The sequence below is a fragment of the Trachypithecus francoisi genome, unplaced genomic scaffold, assembly GCF_009764315.1.
Source record: "Trachypithecus francoisi isolate TF-2019V2 unplaced genomic scaffold, Tfra_2.0 Lachesis_group11, whole genome shotgun sequence".
NCBI lineage: Eukaryota > Metazoa > Chordata > Mammalia > Primates > Cercopithecidae > Trachypithecus > Trachypithecus francoisi.
The window spans coordinates 45,507,158-45,523,663 of record NW_022681456.1 but is presented as its reverse complement, the minus strand read 5'-3'; the positions used below and the strand labels follow the sequence as shown (position 1 = coordinate 45,523,663).

At 36.4% G+C, this 16,506-nt stretch overlaps 2 protein-coding genes across 6 annotated transcripts in view; one reads left to right on the top strand and one right to left on the bottom strand.

Annotated features, from left to right (window-relative positions):
- Window positions 1–1,143: 1,143 nt before the first annotated feature.
- CUNH12orf29 (chromosome unknown C12orf29 homolog) lies at window positions 1,144–16,405 on the top strand. Of its 3 annotated transcripts, XR_004439699.1 has the most exons (8): window positions 1,145–1,384; window positions 6,110–6,227; window positions 9,096–9,191; window positions 9,875–9,991; window positions 11,796–11,993; window positions 13,036–13,205; window positions 14,213–14,349; window positions 14,464–14,493. XR_004439699.1 is itself a non-coding variant. In XM_033221124.1 (7 exons), exons 1-7 carry the CDS (start codon window positions 1,295–1,297, stop codon window positions 14,650–14,652), a joined length of 978 nt encoding a protein of 325 aa, XP_033077015.1. In that variant the 5' UTR covers window positions 1,144–1,294; the 3' UTR covers window positions 14,653–16,405. The 3 variants fall into 3 exon arrangements, 2 of the variants coding, with proteins under 2 accessions (XP_033077015.1, XP_033077016.1); XM_033221124.1 differs by lacking the exon at window positions 14,213–14,349 and having other exon boundaries at window positions 1,144–1,384; window positions 14,464–16,405; XM_033221125.1 differs by lacking the exons at window positions 1,145–1,384; window positions 14,213–14,349 and adding an exon at window positions 1,528–1,690 and having other exon boundaries at window positions 14,464–16,405.
- The window catches only part of CEP290 (centrosomal protein 290), a 94,794-nt gene continuing 93,550 nt past the window's right edge, over window positions 15,263–16,506 (bottom strand). For all 3 annotated transcript variants that reach the window (XM_033221118.1, XM_033221119.1, XM_033221120.1), the window contains one exon: window positions 15,263–15,655. In XM_033221118.1, the coding sequence (XP_033077009.1) occupies window positions 15,425–15,655 (231 nt within the window). In that variant the 3' untranslated portion in view covers window positions 15,263–15,424. The remainder of the gene's footprint in view (window positions 15,656–16,506) is intronic.

Below are 16,506 nucleotides of genomic sequence, written 5' to 3'. Positions count from 1 at the left end.
ATGTGGGAGAACTTTTTGTGTTTTCCTATGAGAAAAAGATAGTAGAAAATAAACACTTTGAAATGGCAAATCTCTTTCTTCCTCCCTCCCCTCTGAATCCAGCAATAAAAAGACTGTGAACTTTTTTTAAATTTTATTTTTTTCACTGTCAGTATTCAATATAATTGTGAACTTTTTAAAGGAGATGTTTTATTCTTTGAGAATCCCCTTACTATTTAGATACCTCTAAGTGAGATATAGTTTAATTTTTCCAAGGGCTAAGTCAGTAATATGCTGGACAGTTGAATACATGCAGGTAAGACAAAGAAATGAGAGCTGAGTCTAGTCCAAGCCCATAAAGATGGCAATAAGTCAAAATTCCCCTACAACATCAGGTTAGGAACTACTAAATGCAATGAGATGGAAAGGCTACTATTCCTAAATATTTAGTATTTATTTTATTTAGTCATTGTCCATCTTATCACTTACCCTCAAAATATTCTTTTGAGCAGTAAGTTAAAGCTGTTTTTAGCTCGCAGTTGATTGACTACCATTACTCAAGCCATTTGGGCTGTTGGAACTCACCTTTAATTAAACAAGATTCCTATGAAAAACTTGAGAATGAAATCTGGTTGTAGGTATTCCTGTACTTTTGGATTAGTCTAAGGCTGAAATTTTGCACTCTGGAAAGAACATCAGAACCATTTTGACCATGTTATGCTGCACAATAAGGCGTAGGTCAAACGGTAACTTTTTTTTTTGGTCCCAGGTGTGTTTTATTATAGGGTTTTCTGACAATCTTACTGGAAAGGCAGTTTTCATTCTGCTTGGGAATCTGGGGATGTCTCTGTTTCTAAACTTCTACAGTGCTTCCCCCACGAACTAAAGATAACAGGCCAGTAGGTTTCATTGGAACTGCGTTAAATCGACATCTGAAATGTTCATTGCTTATAACTTGATCTTATTTAATTTCTAAAAAATCATCGGCTACTAGGTGTGGCTAAGTACACACGTTTAGGAAACGTATCTGTTTTCGCGGTTGTTAAAGCCGAGGTGGGGGGCAGGGGACGCAAGTGGGAACGCACCAGGCACCTCAGCTTCTGCACTACAATTCCCAGAAGGCGCAGCGGCCAGGCAGCCGCTTCTGGACGGGCGTTCCCGCCCCTCGCTGGGGTTTGGTAGTTGGGGCGCAGCCGCAGTGGCTGGGCGCGGAGTGTGAGTGGCCTGAACCCCGCGGGTGACTGCTGCAGGGCTTCTCCCCGGCTGGACTGGGCGCTGCTCGAAAGCGCTCTCTCCACGCTTTGTTGGGCTCATCATGAAGCGCTTGGGCTCCGTGCAACGGAAAATGCCGTGTGTGTTTGTGACGGAGGTGAAAGAGGAGCCTTCCGCCAAAAGGGAGCATCAGGTACGGAGGAGCGTCGGGCAGGCTGGGCGGCTGGCGTGGGCTCCTCCCCGCGGCGCTGGCTCAGTGCGAACCCGGCGAGGGCGGCTGGGCGCGTTAGACCTGCCCTGCAGGCCAGGAGCCTCTGTAGGTTTCGCTGGGTAGGTTTGGGGTGGGAGTTCGGTACGCCCTGAGCTCTTCCAGGTTCTTGTACTTTTCTTAGTCGTAAGGGAGAGAATTTGCGAAAGGATTATCCTGATTAGGAGATTCAAACTTGCCCTCGCGAGGAAATGGATAACCCACATCTACAGCATGTTCCTTTCTTTTCAGGTTAGCATCTTTTGGGGAAACCCCCTAATCAGATGATTGCCACATTCCAAGCTTTACTGCTTTTCAAGAGTGCAGTAAGAAAGGGTGGATATTAGAAGACTTGCTTTACCTGTTCTGTCCGAACCAGTGGCGGTGTTGACAGTAGCCTAATTAGGTCACTGAAGTTCAGACCTCATATTACCAGTAATTACTTAATTTATTCTAACTTTGGTGTTCTCATCTCAAGGTTTTCTATTGTAGCAACGTGTTTTCCACATAGTGTGCCCTCGGTAAATGCTAGTGAGTAACCTATATTTGGGTAATTTTTTTCATATCGTACTATAAAACGTTGTAGTAGTCTTTGATCAGTAGAATACCCAGTGATTAGTTGGGTGCTTCCCAGCTTTGTTGATTTCAAACAAAACCAACATGTCCATTGGAAATCCACCTCACTTGAGTTTCATAATTGGCACTGGCTTTTCTTCTGGACTAAAACTTGTTTAAGGCAAAGATTGCCCTGTTATCTTTAGTCCCAGCTTCTAGGACCTGGCACGTGGTACGCATTGGATAAATATTTATTGAATTAAAGAATGAACCCTGGAATCATTTCATGCCAGTTTTCCATTCACCTTGATGCTTTTTACCTTATAGCATCTGATCTTTTCATTCTTTCTATTACTGTCACTGTTGTTATAGTTAGTATTTCATGTCCTGCTCATTGCACCACCTAATTGGTCTTACTTGCCACTCGGAGTGATCATCACCGTGTCCTTTCCTCGTCAAAATGCCACAGTTATTACTCAATGTTTGTAGCAGTAATTTTTTTTTCTTTTAGCTGTAACAAATGTAATCCATATGAAACATTATCATCTGTTTTAGTGTTTCACTCTACTGTGATTTTCAACTTCATATGTTGGAGGGGAGTAGTTTGTAAAAGTATTCTCCACCAGGGAAAATAAGCAGCCCCTTCTCTTACCTCTCTGCAGTTAAGAACAACTTACAGCATCGTTTATAGCATAGCATCCACATTCTTAATTATAATTCAGGGCCTCCCACTAATGAGGCTCAATCTACCTTCCATCCTCCTCAAAGTGAATTCTCTGTTTTAGCCATCTATTTCATCCTGTGAACATATCAACCACAATCCTGCCTCATATTTTTGCTCAGACTGTTCACTCTGGATCATCTTTAGAATGTTTTTAATTTCTCAAGTCAGTTCTTCTCCATAAAATCTTAAATCAACTTAGTCATCTCACTGATTTCCCCTACCCAGAAATTGTAGAGGGCCACTCAATCGATACTCACTATTTTAATACACATACCTTGTTTTTCCAGTAATAGTCTAAAGTCTTTGATGACAGGTGGAAAAGGAGAACTTTGTGTACCCCTCAGTGTCTCTCGTGTTGTCCTTTGGACATGTCGATAGCAAAGAGCAGATGATTGGTTTTTATGGAAGGAATGTTTATACTCATCAGGAGCTGCATGGGGCAGAGTAATCTTCCCCCCACAGGATCTTTGATAAATTTAGATACACACACACTGCTATTGGACCAGACTCTGTGGCTCTACTATCCTAGGTTAAATTGATATCCTTTGATACCAGCATCATAAGTTAGTGAAAACCAGTTGTATTTTCAAAGTATTGAATCCCTACTAGACGGTTATATTTTGAAAGTATTGAATCAATACTAGAAGGGCCTAATTTCTTAGTTTACCTGTTTGAAATAGTGCATTAGTCTTAAGCTCACACACAGCAATATGTTTATATTGTACAGTGTTGTTTCACTTTGTAAGATGATGTTACTTCAGATACAGACTGTAGAAGTGGCATAAGTCTTTTTCAGAAATGAAAATGAATTATAGATAAAAAGTTCGTAGGAACCCAAGAAACTGTCTTTTCCTCATCCTTGGTGCCCTTTTTCTTCCTGATAGTAGAAAAACCATCAATATGTAAACATCTCACTACTGATAAAGCTGAAAGGGACAAGGGGTGAGTACTCTCAAAGCAAACAAACTCAAAAGGAAAAACAAAAGGCAAGTGATTCTCGGTAGTTTTAACAGTGAAGATTGTTAGGGGAAAAACATGAAAAAAACAAAATCAGCTTGAAACCTTGAGTACTCATTGTGCAAAGACATAGAACTAAAATGATACTGAAGTATACTGTATAACATCTCTAAGATGCCATAGTGGGCCAGCTTGTGCTCTCAGCAGGGCTGTATTTACAGGAGTACTAATATGAGGTCTCGCCTAAGAGGTGATGCCAGCAGGTTTTACTCCTTTTTTGTATTCTGCCTGCATAGTCTAGGACAAGGCCATTCACAAACTAGATGCTCAAATTTTGTTGAATGAGTTACCACAAAGATTTTTAGATCGACATAGACTCCTGAATACAACTTTCAAAGTAAACAATTCATCAAGCTACATAGGGATGTCAGGTAACTGTGACGAAAACTATTGTCAAAGTGAAGCCTAACTCAGGAGTCAAGAGATTTGTTTTATAGAGGCAATTTTTCTTTTGCCATGTTGAACATTTTTTTTTTTTTTTTTTTTGAGACGGAGTCTCGCTCTGTCGCCCAGGCTGGAGTGCAGTGGCCGGATCTCAGCTCACTGCAAGCTCCGCCTTTGGGGTTTACACCATTCTCCTGCCTCAGCCTCCCGAGTAGCTGGGACTACAGGCACCCGCCACCTCGCCCGGCTAGTTTTTTGTATTTTTTAGTAGAGACGGGGTTTCACCGGGTTAGCCAGGATGGTCTCGATCGCCTGACCTTGTGATCAGCCCGTCTTGGCCTCCCAAAGTGCTGGGATTACAGGCTTGAGCCACTGCGCCCGGCCATGTTGAACATTTTTTAAGTAAGTAAATAAACCATAGCTGATATAGCTCAGAAATTTAAGTTCATAGTACTGTCATGTCTAATAATATAAATCACTATTAATGGTAGGAAACTATCAGGGGGTTAACTTTCAAGCAGATAATATATTTTCTAAGAGTATTTGTTGAACTTTATGATGATACATCTGAAGATTTTTAGGATATAAAACTGAATCAAGGGTAAAATTGTTCTGAAAATTAAGATGCTTTTAAAGTCTGTGATCTGTAATGTTTAGACAGAGATGCAAGCTCTGTGACAATGAAGGTATACTAATGACAATTGCTTTATGAAAAGGATGAAAATCATAGTTTTTCAGCCTATGCTTACAATAGCAGTTGTTTATCATGCAGTTAAGGAGGAAAAACATGAAAAAAGTAAATCCAGAAACCATTTGATTTTGACTCTTAAACTTCTTGGTAGCAAATAGAAACTGATGTCAATTAAATTGAGAAGAATGCACTGAAAAAGAGACAGGAAGTATGCCAAAAGGTTCTTTGTAATACGTCTGAACGGTGATGACATGGGTGATTCATTTATGCCTTTGTATATTTCATTTACAAATTTTCTATAGTGAGCATCTATTAGCTTTGCAAGGAAAAAAGGTGAAAAAAGGCAAAAAGAAAGTATGAACTATCTTCCATCTATTTTGCCTGCTGAGAATTTTGACCTGAGACAGGAGTACATTACAACATCCTTGCTAAGACTCCTTACAAACCAAGTCTTAATTGCAAAACAAGTTTTATAAATCACAAAAATGTTTGTGCTTATAAAAAAGGGGGAAGATCTCATGTATTGAAGAGCAGATTGACTCTTGGGAAAACTGAAAATTATGATTGAAAGATACTTGTATTGAACTACCAGAAGCACCTATGAAGTTTGAGTTAATTAAGCATACAACCTAGTTTTACCTTCACTCAGATCCAGACACAATGGCTGCCTTGCATTCTTCAGACACAGCAAGAAACCTTACCTTTTGTTTTTTTCCTCAGATATTTGCATGGTATTCCCTTGCTTCAAGTTTGGTCAAAGGTTCCCTCCTCAAAGTTTCCCTTTCCACCATATCCAAAATAGCACCTCATCCCTCTTTGCTTTACCCATTTGTTTTTAGCACTTGCTTGTCATAGCTAACATTATATTATGTATTGTGCTTCTTTTGTCTCTCTCATTAAAATGCAAGTTTCACCAAAGGCAGGTACTTTTTTCTTCACCTCTGTATTTCCAGTGCTGAAGACAATGCCTAATCTTAGGCATTTAGTAAATAATTGTCAAGTATATGATTAAATATACTGAACGCCTGTGCTAGGGATGCAGCATTGCAAAGAACAAAGGTGGATTAAAAAAACGTAAATAATTACAGAATTGTGTAGAAAATCAGGTGTTGCTGTGATAGCACGGAAGGGAGGGAACGATTCGGAACTTCACAGAATAAATATTTTTAAATCATTCTGAAGGATGAACTGGAGATCATCCCTTAAAACAAATGAAATTAGGAAGATTTCAGGTGAGCATGTGTGCAAAGACATAGAGGCTATCTATTTTAAATCGGTTTTCTCTCTCTCTCTTTTTAAGCCATTTAAAGTTTTGGCAACTGAAACTATAAGTCACAAGGCATTAGATGCAGATATATACAGTGCAATTCCAACAGAAAAAGTGGATGGAACATGTTGTTATGTTACTACCTATAAAGGTAAACTAAAACTATAATATTTACTACAAATATTACTTATTTTTTCTTAATCACTTTACAGTCTATCTGAAATGAGGCATTTGCTCTTCATAGACCCTGGAAAACCTAAGTATAGTAGCAAAACAAAAAGGTCACAGTTGTTATAGTTTACTTGTTATATTATTGTATTTTCTTCTTGGGGGAAAAAAGGAAGGTAACTAAAACATGTACTTAATACACTTAAGGGCCCAGGCAGTATGGTGCTTGATATATATTATCTCCAGTTTGTACAAGTAGCCTCTCCATTTCACAGACAAGAAAAATGAGGTTTAGCAAACTTAAATAATTTGTCCGAGACCCAATAGTAACTGAATGGCTGAACTGGCAATGGGACCTATGTTTGTGTGACCCTTAAGCTTATTCTTCCTGCACCGATTCCAGGGGCTTTATTCCTCTTGGCAGTGTCTGTAATTAATTTCACTTTCATGTAGTTTAAAAGGTAGAAATGCAAATAGAAATTGTCAGTCATTTTAAGAAGAAATGTATGGAAAAGAGATTTTTTTTTTTGCGATTATTTTTGGATGGTGAGATTACCTCTCACTTCCAGAAAAAAAATAGCATCTGGACACATTCCTGGGGCATTAAATGGACATCTGGACACATTCCTTGTATCAGGAAATTTATTCGGAAATGCAGTAAAATAACTGGGCTAAAGCATAACATAATATTTACCATCTTAACCATTTTTAGTATGCAGTTCAGTGGCATTAAGTATGTTTACATTATTTTGCTATTATCACCACCTTTCATCTCAAGAACTGTTTTCATCTTATAAAACTGAAATGCTACCCATGAAACAACAACTCCTTATTCTCCCCCCACCAGCCCCTTGTAACCAGCATTGTACTGCCTCTATGAATTTGACTACTCTAGGTATTTCATATAAGTAGAATCACACAGTGTTTATTTTTTCTGACTGCCTTATTTCACTTAGCATAATGTCCTTAAGGTTCATGCCTGTTGGTTGCATGTATCAGAATTTTATTCATTTTTAAAGCTGAGTAATACTCCTTTGCATGTATCCAGCACATCTTGTTTATCCAGTCAACCATTAGTAGACAGTTGGGTTGCTTTCATCTTTTGACTAGTGTTAACTAATGCCACTGTAAACAGGTGTGAACAGATATCTGAGGCTGTGCTTCCAGTTCTTTTGGGTATATAGCCAGAAGTGGAATTACCGGATGATATGGAGATTCTAACTTTTTAAGGAGCCACTATAGTGTTTGGCCTAGTGGCTACAGCCATTTACATTTCTACCAACAGTGCACAAAGGTTCCAGTTTTTCAGTTTCCTCACCAGCACTTATTTTCTGTTTTTTTCTGTTTGGATTTTGGTTTTTGTTTTTGGATAGTAGCCATTCTAGTGGATGTAAATGAATTGCATTTTTTATGTTTACTGGTAAAAAAGAAACAAAAGGTCCATTGAACCAGAAATGCTAACACAGTTTTAATCTGGTTCTTCATATTATTTATCTGGATAGCTAATAAGTAGTACAGAATATCTGGACCAACGTATAGCAGTTTCTTTATAAACCTTGGATTTATATATTTGAGAAAACTGTAAAAGATTTTTCAGACTTTGATGCCTATTAAGAAAGTATAGGCCGGGCACGGTGGCTCAAGCCTGTAATCCCAGCACTTTGGGAGGCCGAGACGGGCGGATCACGAGGTCAGATCGAGACCATCCTGGCTAACACGGTGAAACCCCGTCTCTACTAAAAATTACAAAAAACTAGCCGGGCGACGTGGCGGCCGCCTGTAGTCCCAGCTACTCGGGAGGCTGAGGCAGGAGAATGGCCTAAACCCAGGAGGCGGAGCTTGCAGTGAGCTGAGATCCGGCCACTGCACTCCAGCCTGGGCAGCAGAGCGAGACTCCGTCTCAAAAAAAAAAAAAAAAAGAAAGTATAGTGTGTATCGTTATGCATGAGGATGGCAAACTGGATTAGAATTTAACTGCTAAAGTAAAGTCACAGAACCCAAAGTGGCAGTGCTTACAAATCCACATTTATTACTGCTAAAGGATACACAATATACCAATGGCATTAAAAGATGTGTATTATAGCCAAGGACTGCCTCACAGCAAGGAGTATGGAGAGGCCAAGTAAAAGCTACTATTGTTCCCTGCTTTAGAGCCTTAGCAGGACACATTTTCTCAGATCAGGAACCACTCATGTGTGCAGGCAAACACTTTGGAACCACGGAATGCAAAATGGGGATTTTTATATTTTTGCTGGTCACGTAGGTCGGCATCTTGCTACTAAGTAACCAGCTTCAATAGCAGAGCCCTCCAGGGTTTCAGACCAAGCTATCAGGCTCACTCCTACCAATAAAGAATACTAGCACAGTGCGCTGCAACTCTCAGATCCATGAGTACAAATCAACATTATTAGTATTTTCATGCCTTGATCAGGGGTCAGTGCCATGCAGAACAACAGCTCAGCCTAATTCCAGATGTGTCAGAATTAACCCTTACAGCACAGTGTTGTTTGCGGGGGTGGGGTGAATACAGTTATCTGGTTATGTTTCCATTTCGTAGAAGTATCTTCAGTTGTCCATAAATGCTGCTTACTCATAAAATATGACTATGCAGTGTCCTTATAAAAAAGATAATATATTTACTTTTTGTCTCATCCCCCTCATTCTTTAACCAGAGAAGTAAGTCTTCTCATAGCATCAGGTACTGCTAGGTGGTCTATATTCTTAGACTGCGTATTTCCCTTTGTCTTCTTTGAGAAATTAGCCTCCTGTTTATTGAAAAACTCTATTCTGAAATGTCTTTCAAGAATAGTTTGTTTGCTTCATACTTTTCCTTTTGTTATTACTTTTTTAGATCAGCCATACCTTTGGGCTCGACTAGATAGAAAACCCAACAAACAAGCTGAAAAAAGATTTAAAAATTTTCTACATTCAAAAGAAAACCCAAAAGGTTAGTTTTTTTTTTAAGTTTTCATGTTTAAATAGCTGAAGTTTGTGGCATATTTATTGCTGTGGTATTTCTGTACATTATATCCTTCTGTATAATTTAAGCAACTTAGGAAAACTATAATTTAATACTTTTATATATAAAAGGATATTATTGAAAATATTGTAAAATATTTTCCTAATATTTGTCACTATTCTTTATAGTATGAGTCTATTCAAACATACAGATTACTGCATAGATATTGAAATGAGTGACACATTTTGTGTAAGAGACAAATGTGTAATTTTATAAATCAGGTACAAATCTCAGGAAATTAACAATTTTAATTATTAAAATGCTTTTAAATATCTGTAGTAGATACACATTGTATATCTGCATTCATGTATATATGTTCATATTTGTATTCATAGTATATTAAAAATTCATAATCTAATACTTAATGGAATATGGTTACTTTAGTTCGACTGTTAAATACTGTATACAGATGGCATATATGAAATTGAATATTTAAATTGTTAGTACCCTAATCTTAAGTACAGTCACATTGTGGTGATAATGAATGGAGAATAATTGTACCACACCTGATACTATGAGGTTTTAGTAACTGTTCCCATTTTGAGTCTGTTTAGTATTTTACATTTTTTAAGTATCACCCCATACAATATTATCTTTTTAATTTGTTTTAGAATTTTTTTGGAACGTTGAGGAGGACTTCAAACCAGCTCCAGAGTGCTGGATACCAGCAAAGGAAATAGAACAAATAAATGGGAACCCAGTGCCTGATGAAAATGGACACATTCCTGGTACCATGATATCTCTTCTAGTGCAGTTTTGTGTTTACTAGTAAAATGATCAAAATATCCATTCAATCAGAAATTATAGAATTCAATTTTAATCTGGTTCTTCATTAATATGTATAGTATAGAATTTCTGAATCAAATTTATGTAAAGTCCTACATTTTATATCAAAGATGTTTCATATTAAGAACGTCCTCTTAGGTTTAGAGTCTTTTCTAAGATGGATATTTTTTACTAGTTGTAGTCTATGACAATAAAGCGTCAAAAGAGAATAGCCTTGAGGCCAGGTGCAGTGACTCACACCTGTAATCCCAGCACTATGGGAGGCTGAGATGGGTGGATGCTTGAGCCTAGGAGTTTTAAGACCAACCTGGGCAACATGGCAAAACCCTGTCTCTACAAAAAATACAAAAAGTTAGCTGGGCATGGCAGTGTGCGCCTGTAGTCTCAGCTACTCGGGAAACTAATGTGGGAATCACCAAAGCCCCGGAAGTCGAGGCTGCAGTGAACCGTGATCATGCACTCTAGCCTGAGTGTCGGATTGTGACCTTTTCTCAAAAAAACAACAAAAAAAGAGGGAATAGCTTCCAAGTTCTTGTCAGGATAGATGAGATGATCTAGTCTGAAATGAGATTTCAAGAAGTCTATACCTTTAGATTAGGGATGGAAAATTTTGCAAAGGTATGCTGAATAGGAAAATATCCCAGATTAAGGTTATAGATTCTCAACTGGCATGTCTTGAGTGCCCATTATGTGCAGAGTCCTCCTAGTTTCTGGTAATACAAAAATGAAGGTCAGAACCGTTGTCCTCTATGATCTTAAATTAGACATTGGGAGAAATCAACCAATAATAGTATGATTTAAGAACAGGAATGAATATATTAGGTACCACCGGAGAAAAGAAGAGGAATTCCTCATTCAGCTTGTGGTTAGTGGAAGGTTCCAAGAGGAGTAGACGTCTGTACTGAAGCTTAAGGACTAGAAAGTCAGCTGACAAGGAAGAGGGAAGATCAGCGTAGGCCAACTCCCAGGAAGAGGAGAGGGCATGGGGTATTTCGGATACTTTATATAACACTTTATTGCAGCTAGAATGTTCAGGGTATACGACATCATGAAGTGGCTGTAAAAGTTGAGGCTGGAAGTGTGGTGGGCTCAGATTGTAAAGGCCCTTTTATTCTATCTAAAGGAGAGTGAAGTTTATCCTGAAGATAATGATTTTTAATCAGTGGTACAGCAAAAGCATATTTAAGTTTTAGAAATAGAACTATGATAAAAGTGAGTTGGATTTCACTGGAGGCTTGGTGACCAGCAAGTAAGTTATTACAGTCATCTAGCATGAGTAATGAAGGGAGCCAATTCTGGCAACAAGAATGAGAAAGGTAATAGCAATAATATTCAATAAATGTGTTCAGTATATATTGGAACATTTTAATAAACTTGGAACACGTACCGCATTATGTCTATTGTTCTTGAAGCTTGAGAGAAAACTTGTTTTATAGAAAAAAATGTAAGTGCTATGTCTTAGAATAGTGCTCAGTTCTTACTGAATAAGGGTAAATTGTCTAGTAAGAGAATGCTAGGTGCTCTGTAGTGAATAACAGGTTAATTCTGCAGAATAAAAAATGAACCCTTGTGATTTTTTAAAAAGTAATAAACTGTTAACTTTCCCACTGAGTTTTTAAAGTAATACCTCTTTGTGATAGACACCCAGAAAACATGGGAAATTTACAACAAAAATAGAAATTACCTGTAGTTTCAATCCAAAGAAAAACAATCTAATAACAAATAATTTTCTTCTTTATATGATAGGTTGGGTACCAGTAGAGAAAAACAACAAACAGTATTGCTGGCATTCCTCTGTAGTTAATTATGAATTTGAAATTGCCCTGGTACTAAAACATCATCCTGATGATTCTGGACTTTTGGAAATTAGTGCAGTGCCACTTTCAGATCTCTTAGAACAAACACTGGAGCTCATAGGAACAAATATCAATGGAAACCCATATGGTGAGTGAAGCCTTTTTCTTGTTCAGTTATTGTAACTGTCATTTATAAAGAGAACTTTCTAGGGTCAACTTAAAAAACATACATACAACACTAAAGAAAAGACTAACAAATTTGAGTTAGTTTCCTAGGATTATATCCATTTCTGTTAACTTTATATTCACAGAAAAATGAAACCATTTTATTAATCTAAAAGGTTGATTTTTATCCTCATTCTTTCCTGTAATAACATTATACAACTATGTATGAAAAGTAGTGACTTAGTTGTAACCCCTTTGCTTTTTAAAATTCAGGTGAGTTGAGTCGAATGATGAAAATGCATTTTTCGTGGTTATTATAGCATCAATTTAAATAGCCAAGGGTATAAAGTAAGTAAAGTATTGGCAATGAATACCATATCAAATATCAAAATATATATCATGATGAATTGAGTGCAAGTACTGAGAGCACTATGGGTTACACCTTGCTGACATGGGGATGGGAAGACAGACCTAAGGATGCTAAAGCTATAATAGGAAAATCCTACATAGAGATCAAAAGTAGACTGCCAGGTGTAAAGAAGCTAAAATGGTAGTTAGACAAGTTATCAGAGATACAGTGCAGCTGTTTGGCAAATGTTGAAGAATAGTTGAATGTGACCAGTGCCACATTGGTACCAAAGGTTGGTAGACTTTTTCTGCAAAATGCCAGAGTAGGTATTTTAAGTTTTGTGGGCCACTCTTCTGAAAGGAGCTATAGACAGTACTTTCATGAGTGGATGCGGCTGTGTTCGTGGAAAACTATTTACAGAAAGCGGTATCTGTCTAGACTTGGCCTACAGGTCATAGTTTGTTGAACCGTGGTGGAGAGTACGCCAAGGGGGAATTTAGAGTTACTGGAATAAGGTGCCAGTGCACTGGTTTGTATTCTTTTTAAGGAAACCAACCAGCTTTTCTACCTTTATTCCTAAGTGTTTCAAAAGACTTTATTTGAAGAGGTACATTTTCTAGTTCTTTCTGCAAGTTCCTTTAAATGAATATGACTAATGGCAAATTTTCCCACCTAGGGCTAGGGAGCAAGAAACATCCATTACATCTTCTTATACCACATGGAGCATTTCAAGTAAGAAATCTACCTTCATTGAAGCACAATGATCTCTTGTCCTGGTTTGAAGGTTGCAAAGAGGGTAAAATTGAAGGAATAGTATGGCATTGCAGTGATGGCTGTTTAATAAAGGTAATGGCAAAAATAGCTTGGGTGGGGTTATGTCATCTTACATTCCTACAGCAGAGTAGAAGTGATACTAAAATTCTCTCTACAAATGGCAGCAATTATTATTTGCAGTAAAGAAATTTAATTTTCTCATCCCACATACTACCATTTTCTAAGAGGTAAAACAGTGTTTCCCGGTGTGTATTGTGTGGGGCATTGATCATAACAGGTGTGCATTAGAATTAAAGGGATACTATATATCCCCTGCGTAGAAATTCATGTTGCACAGTAGTGCTCTCTGAGACATCTTGTACTAACTTAACACAGCATCTCCCAGACTTGAGTATAGAATCTGTTGAGTAAAAAGAGTGCCAAGGTAACAGTTGATATATACAAAATGAATTATCTTATACTTTGTTCCCTTTCTGTCTCCTAGACTTGTCTATTTGATTTCTCACAGGTACCTGAAATTCATAATATTCAAAACTGGACCTAGTTGTAACTCTCTGACTCTACATAATTCACTGAAGTAAAAACTTGGATATTAATTTTAACCCCCCTTTTCATTACTTCATGCATCCAGTTATCAGTTCCTAACAGTTCTAATCTATGTACTTCTTTCCCACCAATTAACTGTTAATTTTAATTTAAGCGAAGATTCATGCTCTGTCATATCACCATCCAAAAACAGTATCTTTCAGTTTTAGTCCTGTCCTCTCCATTCTTCACAAACGAATGAGTGTATTACTTTCCTGCATCAATCTGTTCAGTTACATTAAATATTCATGATCTGGCCCCTGCTTAATTTCCCAGAACTGCTCTCCCCACAAACACACACATTGGGTTTGCTCTAACCATATTTACATGATTGCAATTAGAGCCAAAAAACTCCATTCTACCACGTAACATTCCCTTCAATTAGAATGCCTCCTTGCCCACATTTTTCAGGTAGCTAGTCTATACTCAGCAACAGACTCTATGATTCATAAAATTTTATGGAGCCCCTGATTATATTCCTGGCATGTTTCCAGGTGCTGGACATACACAGTCAACCAAACAAGGTGTCTGCCTTCATGAAGCTCACATTCTAATGGGGAAGACAGACAATAAACAAATATGTAATATGTCAGGAGAAGAACAGCTATGAAAAAAAAAAAAAAAAACTAGGGTAAGATAAAGTGGAGTCTTACACAGTGCCTGGCAGATAGTAGGCACTCAAATATTTCTAAGTGAATGAAGATAGTATCTGTATGCTAAACCTAATACCTTTTTTCTCTTTCAGGTCCATCGCCATCATCTTGGCTTATGCTGGCCAATTCCAGATACTTACATGAATTCAAAACCAGTTATTATCAACATGAACCTGAACACATGTGACTCTGCCTTTGATATTAAGTGTTTGTTTAATCATTTTTCAAAACTAGATAATCAGAAATTTGCTAGACTCAAAGATATAGTATTTGATGTATAAAATGCAAATAAAATTAGTTTATCATTATATTCTAATCTTGAATATTCTACCATGTTTAAAAATATCTCAAGGTTCCTGTTCATTATGAAACATCAATATGTCTTCTACCATTTGTGAAGAAATGAATTTTCCAGTTTCAAGTACCTATTCAAATTTTTATTAAAAACTAGCAAATTAATTTTAATCTCTAGCCATAAAAACATAAGTAACGGTAAGCTGCTATACTTGTACAAAGGCTGGATTCTCTCCACTATACTGAGTAGTAATTTAAAAACAAAATTTAATGTCACTAATTTTCAAAATTAAATAGTTTAAGCTCAATTTAATTTTGCTAGATATTTAACAAAACATATGGCTCAACCTCATAACTTATATGTGTGTATGTCTACATCTGTATTTATATATATCATAGTTAGGATTTGAGAATCTTAACACATGTATAAATAAGTATATATAAACTCCAATTTTAAATATTAAAATTACTGAATTTACCCTCATATTCTTTAAAAAACCTAATCAAAACATTGTGAATGTAGAGAAATTCACCAAAGCTCATTGTCTATTTGATGGCCGTAACAAGTCTTCAAATATATACTTTTATAATAAGTTGAAAATTTCATATAATTTTATTTATTAAGAATTCCAATCTAAGTATAAAGGTACAAGGTAGTGAGAAGGAAATACTACAGTTCAGAGAATTGCTTATTTCCAGGTATATTTTAACTTATAAAGTTAATAAATAGTTAAATGAAACAAAGTTTATAGGTGACCTTCAGTAAATGGGGAAATTAACAGGACTTTCTTCTTCATCTTCAAACTCTTCAGAAGCAGCAACAGGGCTAGATAACTCAATTCCCAATTGTTCTGAAAGTTTTTTTACCTTCTCTTCTAAGAGAATATTCTTCTTCACTTCTTCCTTGTAATTATACTTAAGATCTTCAATTTCTTCAAAAAATGAAGGATCAAAATTTTCCAGTTCTTTTTTCAGCTTTTTTATTTCCTCCTAATAGAAACATTATGTTTAAAAGTTGGATATAGGAAATATACATATTTTAGGTTTGAACTGTGAGATTTAATTGTAAATATGAAAGCCAAAGTATTCCTGAATGGTCGAATACAGCAATAAAGGCAGAAAAATTAAGATTTTTCTTTGTTCCATTGTACAGTGTAAATAACTAAGTTTTTAACTGTCAAGTCCAATGATCTATTCCATAAGTTGTGTTCTAGTCTTTGACTAAAATTTATCATTTCTTATAGTGGGATTTAATCTTTCTCTAAAAACATGTAAGATCTTCTCAATAGAGTAATCAATCAAAATTAGATTTTGCAATTCATAACATTGAAGTTAGCCTGGGTAAGAGTTTTGGTTTAGACTTCATTTATATCTTTCTTACAGATTCTAATTTTTAATGAATAATCAAGTTTTCATAAAGTTATTAATATGATCAGGGAAATCTTTGGGACTTCTGACAATTAGGCATCGGTTGAAGAGACAATTCAAGCCTTAGTGACTATTTAGAATAGCCAGTGATTACTAGCTGATTCTCATATCCATGCCTTTTTGTCCTGTTTACAGTATTAAAAGAGGTAAAACATAGCAAATATTTTTTTAAGGGAACTATAACCTTAGGATTCCTGAAAATAATTTCAAAAAAAAACTAAAGACACTGTTGCCAATGTGACCCAAAACTTAAGAACATACTAATGGCATATATTTGTTACAATTAAAAAATAAATTTACTATTTAATCCTATGTTGAGTCTGAATTTTTTGTTAGCTCTTATTTAATAAATATATTAGGAATAGTCAGATGAACATAATTAACTTTGCAATATAAAGGTCAAATATAAGATG

What these genes read in the sequence shown, in the direction of transcription:
- CUNH12orf29 (XM_033221124.1), top strand. Translation starts at nt 1,295, where the DNA reads ATGAAGCGCTTGGGCTCCGTGCAACGGAAAATGCCGTGTGTGTTTGTG. An exon ending in CCGCCAAAAGGGAGCATCAG is followed by an intron (nt 1,385 to 6,109) that starts GTACGGAGGAGC and finishes TCTCTTTTTAAG; the next exon opens with CCATTTAAAGTTTTGGCAAC. An exon ending in TTCAAAAGAAAACCCAAAAG is followed by an intron (nt 9,192 to 9,874) that starts GTTAGTTTTTTT and finishes AATTTGTTTTAG; the next exon opens with AATTTTTTTGGAACGTTGAG.